This window comes from Nycticebus coucang, chromosome 6 (assembly GCF_027406575.1).
Source record: "Nycticebus coucang isolate mNycCou1 chromosome 6, mNycCou1.pri, whole genome shotgun sequence".
NCBI classification, from domain to species: domain Eukaryota; kingdom Metazoa; phylum Chordata; class Mammalia; order Primates; family Lorisidae; genus Nycticebus; species Nycticebus coucang.
Window position 1 is genome coordinate 106,819,329 of NC_069785.1, and position 15,177 is coordinate 106,834,505.

At 43.8% G+C, this 15,177-nt stretch overlaps 1 protein-coding gene across 4 annotated transcripts in view; it reads right to left on the bottom strand.

Moving 5' to 3' along the window:
* The window catches only part of LOC128589067 (HAUS augmin-like complex subunit 8), a 54,253-nt gene extending 42,564 nt beyond the window's left edge, over positions 1-11,689 (bottom strand). For all 4 annotated transcript variants that reach the window (XM_053595936.1, XM_053595935.1, XM_053595934.1 and 1 more), the window contains exons 1-4: positions 11,554-11,689; positions 9,193-9,257; positions 6,228-6,283; positions 1,227-1,314 (exon numbers count right to left, since the gene is read on the bottom strand). In XM_053595936.1, coding sequence (XP_053451911.1) covers positions 1,227-1,314; positions 6,228-6,283; positions 9,193-9,257; positions 11,554-11,582 — 238 coding nt within the window. In that variant the 5' untranslated portion in view covers positions 11,583-11,689. The remainder of the gene's footprint in view (positions 1-1,226; positions 1,315-6,227; positions 6,284-9,192; positions 9,258-11,553) is intronic.
* Positions 11,690-15,177: the final 3,488 nt, after the last annotated feature.

Here is a 15,177-nt window from a genome sequence, read left to right on the forward strand (position 1 = left end):
TGCAACAAAAAATAGCCAGGCATTGTGGTTGGTACCTGTAGTCCCAGCTGAGGCAAGAGAATCACCTAAGCCCAAGAGCTGGAGATTGCTGTGAGCTATGATTCCACTGCACTCTACTAAGGGCGACAAAATGAGACTATCTCAAAAAAAAAAAAAAAAAAAAAAAAAAGAAACATTCTTTAGAACAACAACAAAAAAAGGTGGCATAAATAGGTCTTTCTGATGGTTTAAAAGATGTTAAGAATGCCACATGCTGAGTCCCCCATGCCCTTAACTTCTTTTTCTTGCAGCTTCAAGACTATTCATCTTTTCTGGGAGTTCCCTCTCATCTTTTAGCCTATACCAAAAGCCATGAAATGATGACTTATGCTACCTAAAATAGATATTGATGTATAGCATGCCACAATTACTCAAGGGCTCCAGAGTACTTTGAACAGCAATAGATGGTATATATGATAGCCTCTGTCATAATGGGAACTAAACAGCTATGCATTTGGGGAAATAAATGACTTGGAAATAAAAAGAGCCTCATGCAAAAGAAGAGCTGTCCATGGTTGCTATGGTGGTGAACATGTGAGGATTTACACAAAGAGCCAGAGTAAAGTGTCAGGTTGAGAAGGGCCTTCCCAGACTTCTAGAGTGATCATGATGACTAGCATGGAACACCAAATATGCTAACAGTAATTGTTGGGGTGGGCATATCACGAGTGAGCTCTCTCAACCTGGTCTTCATTTGCCATTTTTAAATAAGGAATGAAAGTTGCAGCCACAATTAGAAAAACTAAAATATTTTCATATCACTTTGGTGACATCTTCCAGGAAGAGGGATCCGGGGAGACCATAATGCTACAAGCACAGGAGATAAGGCAGGCAACCCAAGGTGGTAAGAGATGGGAGGATGAGGCCTTGCACCCTCTGTGAGACTCCTCTCTCAGAGCACCAGTGGGGAAATAGTCACATAGAAAAGGAACTAATGCCAAAAGGGACAGCCATGATGGCAATGTGGCTCTACTCTGGGACCACACAGCAAGGAAGGGACCCCCCACAAGCCTCCCATCCATCCCTTCACTTCTCCATATACCCCCAATCTATCCTTACACATGAACTCTTTGCCTAGCTCTTCTGACCTTTTCCAGAAAGGAAAGGGGGAGTTATAACTTAGCATATATGAAAACAAAATTGACCACCATGTTTACCATTAGCTGAGGACCAAGGCTGCTTTGTACCTTTGCTTTCCTGGTACAGGCTGGGTTTCTTTCCACCTTCATCAGATATTTTCTCAGCAGATTTTGGTGCATCCACTTCAGGAGACTGCTATGGGAATACATGACATTCAGAGGACAAGACGCCTTCCCTTTAGACCAGTGGTTCTCAATCTTCCTAATGCTGCAACCCTTTAATACAGTTCCTCATGTTGCGGTAACCCTCAACCATAAAATTATTTTCATTGCTACTTCATAACTAATTTTGCTACTGTTATGAATCATAATTTAAATATCTGATATGCAGAATGTATTTTCATTGTTACAAAGGGGTCACGACCACAGGTTGAGAACCACTGCTTTAGACCCTGATGTAGTCTATGTTTTTTGTTGTTATTTTTTGACAACAGAGTCTCACTGTGTCACCCTTGGTAGGGTGCCATGGCATCACAACTCACAACAACCTCAAACTCTTGGGCTTAAGCAATTCTCTTGCCTCAGCCTCCCAAGTAGCTGGGACTACAGGCGCCTGCCACAATGCCTGGCTAGTTTTCTATTGCAGTTGTCATTGTTGCTTTGCTGGCCTGGGCTGGGTTTGAACCCACCACCCTCAGTCTACGTGGCTGGTACCATAACCACTATGCTATGGGTGCTGAGCCAGTCTATGTTGTTTTTTGTACTTGCTCCTCTTTTGAGGCAAGGGAAAGATTTAAAGATTGAAATTTTATCTCATATACATAGGACAAAGAAATTTTGTCAATGGGTAGACATACACAGTCATAGAACATAGAAGACCACCAAAATGTTTGCTGGTGATTATCTCTGATTTGACAGATAACAGGTGACTGATTTTCTGAATACTTTTCAGTATTTGTTAATTTCCTGGAAAGATACCAATTTGGTTATCAGGAAAAACCATTTTCACCCCAAACCTAGGAAAAACCAACAAGTCCATAGAACACTGCCTTTATTATAACAACAACAAAAAACTTATAAATATTACAATGTATAGACACTGCTCCTATTCAACATCACAGTCGAGGTCCCAGAAAAATAAAACTAGTAAGTTTAGTAAGCATTGTTAACTTTGTGTGTTAACTTGTCTTGCACAGTGTGGTGTGCCTAAACATTTCTGGATGTGTCTGTGACTGTGTTTACTGAGATCAGCATTTGAATTGATGAACTCACTAGATCTCCCTCCCTCCTCGGTGTGGATGGGCAACTTCCAATCCCTTTAGGGCCTGAACAGAACAAAAAGAGAAAGGAGAAATTCACCCCTTTTTCTTCCTGGATACCTAGCTGAACTGGGGCATATTATTTTCTCCTCCCCTCAACCTGGAGCACCTCAGACACCATTGGCACCCATGGTCTCAGGCCTCAGACTCAGAGTAAACTACAGCTCCCTTGCTAACTTTCCAGGTTGTAGACATCAGATCTTGAGATCCTCCAAAATCACCCACGAGCCAATATCTCAAGCCATTTATACACACACACCCTATTTGTTTTGTTTCTCTTGAGAGCTATGCTAACACAGTAAGTCTAGAGGCTGTGAGGTTAATATTTTAAAAATGTGTCTAGCAGTGAAGTAGCAATGAACAATCTAGAGTTTGAAATTTCAAAGAGTACCATGGACATTAACACTAAAAACACCAAATACTTAGGTATAAACCCAACAAAACATGTGCAATATATATACTCTGGAAACGACAAAACAATGTTGAAAGAAACCAAAGAGAATCTACATAAATGGAGAAGTACTACGTTCATGGATTGAAAGACTATGCTATTAATAGGGAATTCTCCCTATGCCTAATTCATGGATTTAATACAATCAAAATCACAGTAATTTTGCTAGAAAATGACAAGCTAATTCTAAACTTAGAAATTCTAATTTCTATGTAAAGGTAAAGAACTAGAAGAGACTAATAAATTTTGGAAAAGAACAATGGAAGATCTCACACTACTTGATTTGGGGACTTAGTACAAAGCTATAGCAATTTTACCAACTTGCATAAGAACAAAACAATAGAAAAGAATAGAATTCATACATCATGCATGTGTATTGTTTAATCAGTTGGGTTTTGACAGATGACATGAGAATGAAATAAGAGAAAGGAAAGTCATTTAGATAAATGATGCTGTAACAACCAAAAATCACCATACACAAAAAGTAACTTAAAGTGGATGACAGACTTAAGTGTAAAACCTAAACTATAAAATTAATACAAGAAGATACAGGAGAAAATCTTTGTGATCTTGGATTAGGCAGAGATATCTTCAATAAGACCCCAAAGCATAATTTACCAATGCAGAAACTGGTAAAATGGAATTCAACAAAATCAACAATTTCTACTCCTCAGATGATACTAATAGGATGAAAAGACAAGCCACAAACTGAAAGGAAATATTTGGAAAGCCCCATAAAGAGCTAGCATCCAGAATATAGAAAGAATTCTCAAAATTAAAAAATAAGAAAAAAAAGGGCAAAGAATTTGAACAGACACATCACCAAAGATACAGAAATGGCAAAGAAAATAAAAAAGCATAAAAGATGCTTGATATCACTGATTTATAGAAATGCAAATTAAAACCACAATAAAATACTACTACATACCCATTAGAATAGCTAAAGTTTAAAAATACCAATCTGAACTCTATCTCCCTGGTGAGAATGTAAAAATGGCGCAGCCTCTTAATTTAACAGCTAGGCAGTTTCATGTGGTATTATACACACATATACATATTGTTTTCATCCAGTTCCTATCTCATAACTCCCACAGCCCTTGCTACAGTAAATAAAATCTCTTTACCAGCCAGAGAGGGACCTGTCCCATACTCTCAAGGAAGGAATGTTACATACAGAGGTCAAGAGCAAACTTGCTAGGTTTAGATCATATCCTTTTTGTCTAATCACATTTCAAGATGATTCACCATGCTTCAATCATGCATATATATTGAAGCATCCATAAAAACCCATGAGTTTCCAGACAGTTGAATAGGTTCTTGAAGGGTAGTGTGCCCAGAAAGAGCATGACCCCTTCCATGCTTTATGCATATCTTCACCTATACGGTTTGTTGTTTGTTTTCAGAGACCAGTTCTCACTCTATCACCCACGCTGGAGTACAGTGGCACAGTCATAGCTCCCTGAAGCCTCAAACTGATGGCTCAAATGATTCTCCCAATTCAGCCTCCTGAGCTTGGACTACAGGCATACACAATCATACCTAGCTGATTTTCTTTTAATGTTTAGAGATACAGGCCTTGCTATGTTGCCCAGACTGTTCTCAAACTACTGACCTCAAGCTATCCTCCCTACCTCAGCCTCACCAGTAGCTGGGGTTACAGAGATTAGCTGCTTCACTCAGCTCAATCTGTAGACTTTGTAAGTTTGTGTCCTTCACAAACAACTGGTAAATGCATCTCCCTAAGCTATGTGAGGCTCTCTAGCAAATTAATCAAACCCAAAGAGGCGGTTTGTAAGAACCCCAGCTTGAAGCGAGTCAGGTAGAAGTTCCCAAGGCTCAGACGAGTAGTATCCATTGGGTGGGGGGCCACCAGTTCTGGGGGCAAAGGCTTCAACTTGTGGGATGTGATGGTATCTCCAGATAGATAGTATCAGAATTGAATGGGAAGATACCTGGTTGGTGTCCACTGATCATTAGTGGGGAACCTTCACCCCTTGCATTGGTCACAGATTTATTCTCCTGTATTGAGAGTTTTATTGTGAGAATAGGAAACATGGTTTGAGTTTTTCTACCTACTCTTGGGAGAAATGAAAACATGTCCACACAGAAACATGTACAGAAATGTTTACAATCGTTTTGTTCATAATCACCAAAATGGGAAACTGACAAAATGACTTTCAACTGGTGAACAGACAAATACACTGGTGCAGTAACAAACATGAGGGTATGAAAAGGCACTGTTAAGTGTAGGAGGTAGATGCAAGAGGCTATACGTTGTGTGATGACACCACGGATATGACGTTTTGGAAAAGCCAAGACTGTAGATTTGGATCTGTGGTTGCCTAGGGGAGGGAAAGAGTTTTCTTCCATCAGAGCACAAGGGATTTTAGGTTGAACCACTCTGTACCCTTGAAATGGTTCTGTGTCAAAACTTGCAGAACCCTGCACAGAAAAAGGGTGACATTGGCTCTAAATTATACCTTGATTTAAAAAATTGGAAGAGAAACCCCAGAAAATCTCTTTAAGATTTAGAGATAATACAGCATATGAACATCATGTGAGGATGCTATAATTGTCTTCATAGTAACATTAAAATTAGGATAGGCAAGGATGTGACCCTTTGGAGACTATCAGTTTGTGCAAAGATATCCTTTTCCTTCAAGCTGGATCTTCAGTTACAGTGTCAAGTACTCACGAGTTGACATACAGAGGGGAAATGAATCTTCAAGTCAATTTTATAAACCAAGATTGGGAAAAGAGAGGAATAGCCCAAATTTTGACTTCACTGAAAAAAACACAAAAAACAAGTAATTGGGTAGTCTGCTGATTGTTTTCATTTCAAAGCATGTTTAGGTTAAATATGTTCTGTGCCATTTCAATGGTTTTGACAATTTGAGACTACTAGATAATAGTTTACTAAATTCTTCCTCTAATACTGGGTGAGTTAAGCCTGTCATTTCCCCCTTCCCACAGGTTTTCTTCTCTAAAAACCTGAAAGTATTTTTTAAATGTCAGTCATGTCCCAAGGGCTATGCTCTGGACATTGGACAAAAAAGCTTCAAAACCAAGAAAGTAAATCATTGGGTTGAAACATGAAACGGTTCTTGCCTTTCAATAGAGATAATAGTTTTGGAAGGATGCTTAAAGCAATAAGCTGCTCACCACAGAGAAGCACAGCTCAGTCAAGAGCTGACAATCTCAAAAGTACCTGGACAAAAAGCCCTAGACCGCTTTCTTCAGGACCAGGTTGCCACCAGCTTGCATGATTCTTTCAGAATTTCAAGTTGCTTTGGAACCATGTTCAGAACTGCTTCAAGCATAACCTGGGTAGTGCATTACCTTTTTGCTCCTTTTCTTCTCATAGTCCATATAACGGGACTCAACCACTCTTCCACCTGTGGGGACACACTGCTGGTTTATAACAGTTATAACAGTGAGCCAAGAAGAGCCAACACACCCAGATCAACACATCTAAGTGCCCAGGACCCCAAGCCCCAGAGAGCCAGTTACTATGACCCTCCCTATTCAGTGATGGGACAGAAGCAGTTGCTCTCTGCTCCTTCTGCTCACATCCTTCAGGAGATTCAAGCACATATGGGAGGGACACCTACTGTATGCAAGAACATTTGCAGGACACATACTGTTGCCCAGACATTTTTGGACACCTGCTATATGCAAGTCCCAACCTAAGGGTGGAGCCACAGAAATGCTCAGATCTTGGAGTATGTCCCAAGGCAAAGGGGCAAGTGCCTTGAGGCAGGGAAGAAGAAAAAGAAAACTACATTGTCTGCCTCCAGTTTCCTCCCACTTCCTCCCAACAGCCCCTTCCCCAACCTGCATGTATCCAGGCATCACTCCTGGTACTACCTCTCACTGCCCCCACCCCTGAGACAAGCTCAGCGTCCAGGCCTTCTGCAGACACAGCCAGCTGGGTCCACCAGCTCAGGTCTGAGCACTTCCAGGCCCCTTCCTGGCCCTGTGCCAGCTCTGAACTTGTCATGTCCACACTTCCCTCACTTGTTCTGTTCAGCTACCCTGACCCCTCACTATGCCCCCCCCGGCACCTCTCCCCTCCAGGGCTCTGCTCAGATCATAGTACAGCCCTGTTTTACTCATAGTGTCTATTTCCCCTACACTGTTGGCCTCCTCTCCCTCAGGCTCCCTGAAGGCCTGGGAGTTTGTCCTCTTTGCTTGCTGCTAATATTCTACCACCTCGCACGGAATAGGTGCTCAGAAATATGCCAAGTATTCTACACTTTAATAGGTGCCTATAGAGCTCAGAGGTTTCCTGTGGCTTGGCATGGTCAATGCCACATAGATCAAAAGCATGGTTGTGTGATTGTGACTTTAAACATAACTCTGTGCTATGATTTGATACTTCTGTTGGGCACTGGGGCTGCAGCCACAACTCTGAGAGAAAAGGAGGCAACTCCACAATTAACAGGGATCCCTAAGTCAGCCAGAGAGCTGGATCAGCAATCTGAGTGTGTCTGCAGAGTGAGTGTTTGCATGGAGCGGGGGCGGCGGGGGGGGGGTGTGCCTGGAAGCCAGTGACAACCAGGAGCTCAATGAGTGGAGTTGCCTAAGGGTCAAGGCCAGGACCAGGCAGGGTCTCAGGGAGAGAACCGATCTGTTAGGGAGCTAGAAGTCTGGCTCTCTTAGAGAAACAGGACAAGGGTGGGGCTCCCATCTCACCCTAATCCTGTGCCAAGTGATTGCTCACACCTGGGAAGAAGGGCACCTCCCCCACCCCCCGCCTGCACCATCTACCAGAGAGAAATTTGCATGCCAATTGCAAAAGGATGTAGAGAAATTTGTAGCCCATCAGCCAAGGCACATAGGTACAGTAGAGTCTTGAAGATGACCTAGATGAGCCTGAAGGCTAATTGCCATGTCATCAGGTTAAAGCTACATTGTGGTCCACAGCCCCCACATGGGCTTTCAGAGAGGCTCATGGGAGGTCAACATGCACAAAAGGATTTTGGTTCCAAGGTGACCTCTGGATCAGGAGGTAGGTCCAATCCAGGCAGAATAAAACAGAACCCTCACCATAACACCAAAGCCTTTTCTTATTTTGACAACGGAGGCCTATTCATGGTCTATGTCTGTTAGGTTTATGGAGTAAGAGCAAGATATAGTCCATCTTTTTCATTCGCAACAAACTTTGTTCCATGCTTGCCTTACATTGAGGTGTCTGGTCATTCTTTAGCCAAAAGCACACCAAGAACCCAGCAGGCAGACTGCTGCCTGAAACCTGACAGATCCACAGAAGGGCCTGCCACTGGATTGCGCAGCCAGAGGGGTGAGGTAAAGGACACCCCGTTCTCAGCAGGGGAGTCCATCCTGCTTTGGGTCTTCTAAAAACCATCAGTGTTGCTCAATGAGAAATATCTAAGGCTCTGGCTGTCTAGGACAGTGAGGAAGAAAATCGGTTTCAAGTTTCTGGAAAATGAGGATGCATCTGTTTTAAACATAGCTGGATTTTCCACAGAAGTAATGATGCAGCAAAAGATATATTAACAGTTTCTAAGAACTAGACAGCACACAAATACAGTAAGTGTTATGCACAAGATTAACAAGCAATGTGGGAACACAAAAGTCTTTGGAGCTAAATTCCTACTCTAAGTTCTGTAAACTGGGTAATGCCACACAGAACTCATTGAGAAATACCTCATTGTGTTATAGTCTGGACTTTCAACGACTGAGACCAAAGAATCTACCATCCAAGCCTGCTGAGACTCAGTGATGTTTAGGGGCTATTAACAGTGACCCCAGACCCACAGAGGAAAATAGACCTATGGGCATCCCCATAAGACTGTTATATAGTGGAAAATGAGTCTATGATTTTATTTATTATTTGAAACAGTCTTGCTCGGTTACCTGGGCTAGAGTAAAGTGGGGTCATCATAGTTCACAGATCCTCAAACATCTAGCCTCAAGTGATCATCCCACCTTGTCCTCTTAAAGTTCTGGGATTACAGGCACAAGCCACCACCCCTGGGCCTGATACTAATTTCAGCTCATGCCCTCCATGTCCACCTTCCAAAAGATGTGTCCTAGACACAGCTCATGAATTCCACAGTTGAGAGGGACCCCACTGTCCAAAATGATCACCACCATCTCATGCCACATTCCTCATCAGGGGGCTACGATGGCCACACTCAATCTCCAGAAGTGTGACCACGAGGCAGTAAAGCAATAGGCCCCTTCTCTGGCCTTTTTTTCCCTTCCATCAAAACCATTCAATGAAGGAAAAAGAATTGCATTTTGTTTAAATGTTTAAATGGATCCCGCTACCTCTCACCTCGTGTGCTTCTTTCTTTCTTTCTGGCTCCACCAACAGCGCCAGACCCAGCAGAGGCAAGCTTTCTACAAGAGAAGAAAAAGAGGTCTTGTTCACCAAGATGCTCAAGCAGCACAGGGGAGCCCGAGGAATCTCAGCATGGCTGTGCCACCTCAGCAGGAAGAGGGACACAAGGAGTCACCAGCCCCAGTCATCTGGGCAATCCAGTGTAACTGAATACCTGAGATATGAAGGGGCAGATGACAAGAGCTCTGTGTAAGAGATCAGTTTTGCTGAGTGTGGAAGATCTCAAGTTACCCCTGGGCTCATTCATTCAGATGTTTGTGCACCTGCTGTACACCCATAGGGATATAGTGGTGAGCAAAACACGGAGCTCCCGGGCGGCGCCTGTGGCTCAGTGAGTAGGGCGCCCGCCCCATATGCTGGGGGTGGCGGGTTCAAACCCAGCCCTGGGCCAAAACTGCAAAAAACAAAACAAAAAACAAAAATAACAAAACAACAACAACAAAAAAATACAGAGCTCCTCCCCAGAAAGGCAAGATCAGTATCTACCTCAACAGGAAAGCATGAAGGGGAGCTCAGCAAGTACAGGGGTGGTGGAATGGATGTGGAAAAGCACAGTAAGTTTAGATATGTGACAGAGGACATCCTGAGACAATGGCTCAACCAGTGCCTGCACACTGGGTTAGGAGAGAATGATGTGTATATAGAAATTGATCAGTGCTACAGTTTAGTTAGAGAAGATGAACAGTTGCCTGCTGCAGTCAGGGAGGAAAGGTGGCAGGTCCAACCTGGGAGAGTTCTGAATTCTACCTTACGGGCTCATCCCTGTTCCTAGAGCCCAGATGTGCAACCTTTCTCTGTAAAGAGCAGACAGTAAATAATCATAGCTTTGTGGGCAACATGTGTGCTGCTAAGACCAGAAACTAATCAACTTTGCCGATTCTAGCATGAAAGCAGAGATGGATAAGAAAATGGAATGGACAAGCTATGTTCCAATAAAACTATTTACAGGCAGTGATGTTTTAATTTCATACAGTTTGTGTTTCACAAAAAAATCTGACTCTCCAGTTACCCTCCCTCCACTCTCCCCTCCCCCTCCTCTTTCCCCTTCATCTTGGGCTGTAGTCGGGTAATAGCTTTCATATGGAGGTGTGGGTGCTTATATATTGGTTTCACAGAAGAGTTGAGTACATTGGATACTTTTTCTTTCACTCTTGAGACACTTTGCTAAGAAGAGTATGTTCCAGCCATACCTATGGTGCATTTTACAGGGGTATATGTCAAATCTACTAAGTGTAGAGTATAAATGTCTTAACATGATAATTAAAGTGTGGTGAAGACTATATTAACCAGTTTGATGAAAGTATTTCAAATTGTATATGAAACCAGCACATTGTACCCCATAAATGCATTAATGTACACAGCTGTGACTTAATTTAAAAAATTTTGACTCTCTTGCACAACTATTTAAAAATGAACACTGTTCTCAGCTTGCCAGCCTTACCAAAAAAAGTGGGCACTATGGCTTTCACCTGTGGAGGATTAAACGCTTCTGTGGGCAACAAGGAAATGGGGAAGGATCCCGAACAGGAGATGAACATGAAAACCGTTGTCAGCTGGTAGGAAGACAGGCTCTAACATTAGAAGGACAGGGACAGACAGTCTGTTGCTGCTCCTCACTGTACCTGAGGCCTGTCCGTGTATCTGGGGTCTCTGCATTGAAAAGCACCTCAGGTGGCTCACACAGCGTAAAGTAACGTCTGCAGAGTTCTGAAGACCGGCAGGTTTCACTTTTGCCTCCCCTGGGACAGCGCTACCTGTCACAGCAGCCACTCCTGTCGAGGAGGCTCCCGAAACCCTGAAGCGAGACCCCGGCGGGCGCCTCGAGGCCTTCTTAACAAATGCGACCCTCTCTGCCCTGCAGATTCCTCACTGTTCACCTGATTCCTCCTCATCTGCCAGACCAGCAGCTGGTATCTGAGCCAGAGCTCTGGAGTCAAACCCAGTGGGCTCCAGGCCCGGCTGGTAGGACCCGAGGGGGTCACTGCAGCTGTGTGAGCCTGGAGCACCTCACCTGCCCCTGAAAGGTCCTGAATGGGAGATATTGAAGAAACCTAAGCGGAGAGTTAGTGGTAACAAGCTTGTTCTTAGTGACCCGCCACAGAGGCAGCTCGGCACACGGACAGGCTGCTCTCCCCTTTTCCCGCGCTGTCCTGCCGGCTCCCACTCTCTGAACTAGAACCAGAGCAGAGCTGCGCGCAGCAGGAGGCTCCTCCCGGCCCGCGGCAAGGGCGCCCACTCTCCAAGCTGCCGCCCCTCTGACACCCACAAATCCGTGCCCAGGACTCCCAGCCTCACCCTACTCCGCGCTCTGAGGAATCCGCCATTTCCCACCTTCTGGTCACCCAAAGGCTGGCCTTGCTGACCGGCTACCCCTCGGAAGTCCGACCCGCGTGGAGCTGCGGGGCGGGAGGGGCGGCGCGGCCGCGAGTTTAAACTGCGCCTCCCCTGACGAGCACCGGCGGACGCGCACCTGTTGGGCACCCGGGTCTCGGATCAGCCGCAGGGAGCCAGCGGGCGGCGTGCACAGAATGCAAATTCGCTTTTCCGGTTTCGTAAGCAGGCTGTGTCAAAGGCAGGAAAGTAAACACACTTCCAAATGAAAATGTAGTACATGCTGTTCAGTAAGCAAAAATTGCTTTTAAGTGACTTCTCATATATCCTTCCCAGAATTACATTAATTAGCTTTATTTTAACGGTTTCCTGGACTGAATGGGAGACGTGAAGAAAATTAAATGGCTGGTTTGTGTAACAAGCTTGTTTTTGGTGACTGGCCGTAAACAGCTGCATCTCCGTGCATTTACCTGCAGCTTTCTCACCTCAGGGTACTGAGAACACGCTATTCTCAATCATCCGTAATTATCAATTATCAAGGCACTGCCCTTAATAAATAACACCTTGGCTTTCATCTTAATTGTAGATATAATAGTGATTATAGTTTACATATCACTGTTAAGCCACACCTGTGGATCAAATAACATCTCGACCAGTCCCAATTCTTTCCCTTTTTGGAAACGTAGAAATGATAAAGAAACATGTTCCTCTGCGAGCATTTGCTGTGAAACATTTGCTAATGCTTAGTTCTTTGTGTCTCCAAGGGACCTTCCAGAGATTATCAGCTGTGGGTCAGTTCTGGCCAGAAAGAGGCCAAGGAATACCTAAAATGGGATTGACTGGATTCCAAATTGTAACTCCAAAGTCTCAAAAATTGTTTAGTCTTAAGCTTAAATATCTGTGACAACAAAAGATCACATACAATATTCATTCATACATCAAATAAACAATCACTAGGCACTTACTGTCTCGGGTACCAGAGGACATCCCTTCATTCACTAACTTATGGTCCAGTTGGGGAGAAAATATGTATTTTTCCTGTCTGATTTTTTACTTCACAAACATCTTTCTTGGAAAAACTATTTTGTTTTGTTATGAAGCTAAATGGATCAGAATTTTTTTCCCCTAAAATTATTTCTCATATTTCAGTATTGAAGTGCTCAGTCTCATTTCCTGAATGTTAGATAGCCTCTATTTTGGAAGGATCTTATACAATCCATTCCCACCTCTTAATCCAAGTGTAAGTCTATATTTAATACTTGGTCCATGCTCAAAACTTTTGTCAGCATCACTAAGTTAATGAGATAATCGCATTCTGACTCCTGACTAACCAACCTATACTTTGCCATTGTGTAGTTTGAATTTTCTAGGTGCGTAGTTTCATTGTTTTACGTAGGGAACATGAACTCTTGTACCAAATAATATACAATACAAAAGGTGAGGCTAAGTCTGAAAAGATTCTTTAAGAAAATACAGGACTCACTGTGTACTTTGCTCTCCAACTTTTTTCGGATAGTAGCTGGATATACAGCTGTGTGTCAAGGGATAGCCATCCTTCCATCCTTTCTAGAGCATTCTCTCACTAAACCTAACAGGACACATTTGGATAGTTTTAGAAGCAGTCAAATCACAATAAGAAGAGAGAGACGAGGTTGCATATGATGACCCAGCCTGCACATTACTGTGCACTATATGCAACATCTGTGCATCTTGACATTCGGCCATATCCATCTGGATTTAAGAATGTGTTGATTTTCTTCTTAATGTCCTTGCAAAATGGTAGGGCATGAATGTTAGGTAGAGTGGTAGGCTTCCTCCAAGATTGCATTCCTCCTGGAGCCTGCTAACACAAATGGGGGTGGGGTGAGCTCTGTTTTGTGGGGAAGAAATTGTTATCTAGGGAGAGATTGTTGTCTAGGGTACCTTAGATCATCTGAGTGAAGAATGAAATTACTTTTTTCAAGAGTGCTGTGATCCAGGGTTTGTCCTGAGTGGTGTTTTACTCAGGACATTGAGGTATAGGTAGTATTAATGTGAACGTTGAGCAAACTGAAGCTTGGAGAGTTTTGAGTAACATGTCCAACTGAGTAAGAGAACCAGCAGTCCACTGTGGCCCCTGCTTAGCACCATGAGCATTGCCCCTACGTATGGGTCCCTGGTGGTGATGCGCTCAATGTCCCAAAAGAACCAAAGGGATAGGTGTTTAAGGATGTTCAGTGAAACGTGGCTCATCTGTTTATCCTTCTGAAACCTGGCTGCTCTGTGAATTTGTAGTAAGGAAGGTTATTTAAGAATATATTAAGGTCCCTTATTGGAGAAACATTCATAACTACACAGTAGAAACTTTGGACTCAACTCCTGCTTGCTGATCACCTTTTCTTTGAACAGTTTTTTTTTTTTTTTTTTTTTTCCAGCATTTCTTTGGCAGGACTGTTGAGTAGTACAGATCATTTCTGGGTAGTTTGGCAGGGTGTCATGGGGAACAAGTCCACTTCGGATCTTACCACACAACCAGGGGTGACTGCAGAACATGAAATCCAGGTATCCACGGAGCTGCCCCAGAGTCACAGCCTCCAGAGCAGGGGCCAGAGCTGGCTGAGAAGTGGGGCCAGGCAGGTTGCCCAATCCCTTTGATGGTAGAGAATTGACAGGCAGATGACGAAAGAGAGCTGGCTATAGTTGGGCACTCTGAGTGTCACACAGGAAATGTGGGTGGCATGAGACCTACTGTGAAAGTAGATAATTACCAAATGCTGCTTAATTAGAATATAAGGTGATTTTAGCTTTTAACATGGGATCTGGCACCTGAATGCCCTCATCCTCCTTAACCCAGAAATCTTGTAACCTGGATTGTGAACACCTCATGATGTAGTAAGAAAAAAGGAGACAGCACTGTCTTAAGAGAGTTCCATGGGAAGAATGGAAGCTGAGTCTGATCAACCTCTAGGTGTTAGCACCAGTTTACAGGACAGGGCTGCAAACAGCCAGCATCAGAGTGTGGGGAGCTCTACACAGCTTGTGATTCAGTGTCTCTCTTCCAACATGCTATGGAACAGAGATAAGTGGAAATAAGGCTAAGTAAATTAAACTACTGCATCTACTAATCTGACTTCTTTCTTACTTGTTCAGACCAATCAGAAGTGAAAAGAAGGCTTTCTTTCCTGAACTGGACCTTTTGGTGCAGCTGGGACCCTTGCCAGCACCAGCAGTGCATGACTCTGCTGGCCCCAGCTCCAGCCCTGAAGCCTGGGCAGCTCTTCAGGGCTTCTGTCACAGATGTCTGTGAGAATGACAACCTGGCCACCCTGATTCTGGTAGGTCTCCTTTTGTCTTCTGCGGCCTTCCTGAGGAGAAAGTACTCTGGGGTCAACACTCGCAACCAAGTGTTTCTCCAAATGGAGCAATCAGTGGACAGACCCTAGTTTTGGTTGTGTATTACTTCAAAGAATACAAATCTGATTCAGGCATTGCAGAATGGGAAGGGAAACACAACAGAAAAAGATGCTGTTCTACTGATTTCAGCAAAGCCCCTCGTATGCTGGCTCAGACACATCAGAGTGGGCTCAGTGGGAGGATCTCTGCGATCCC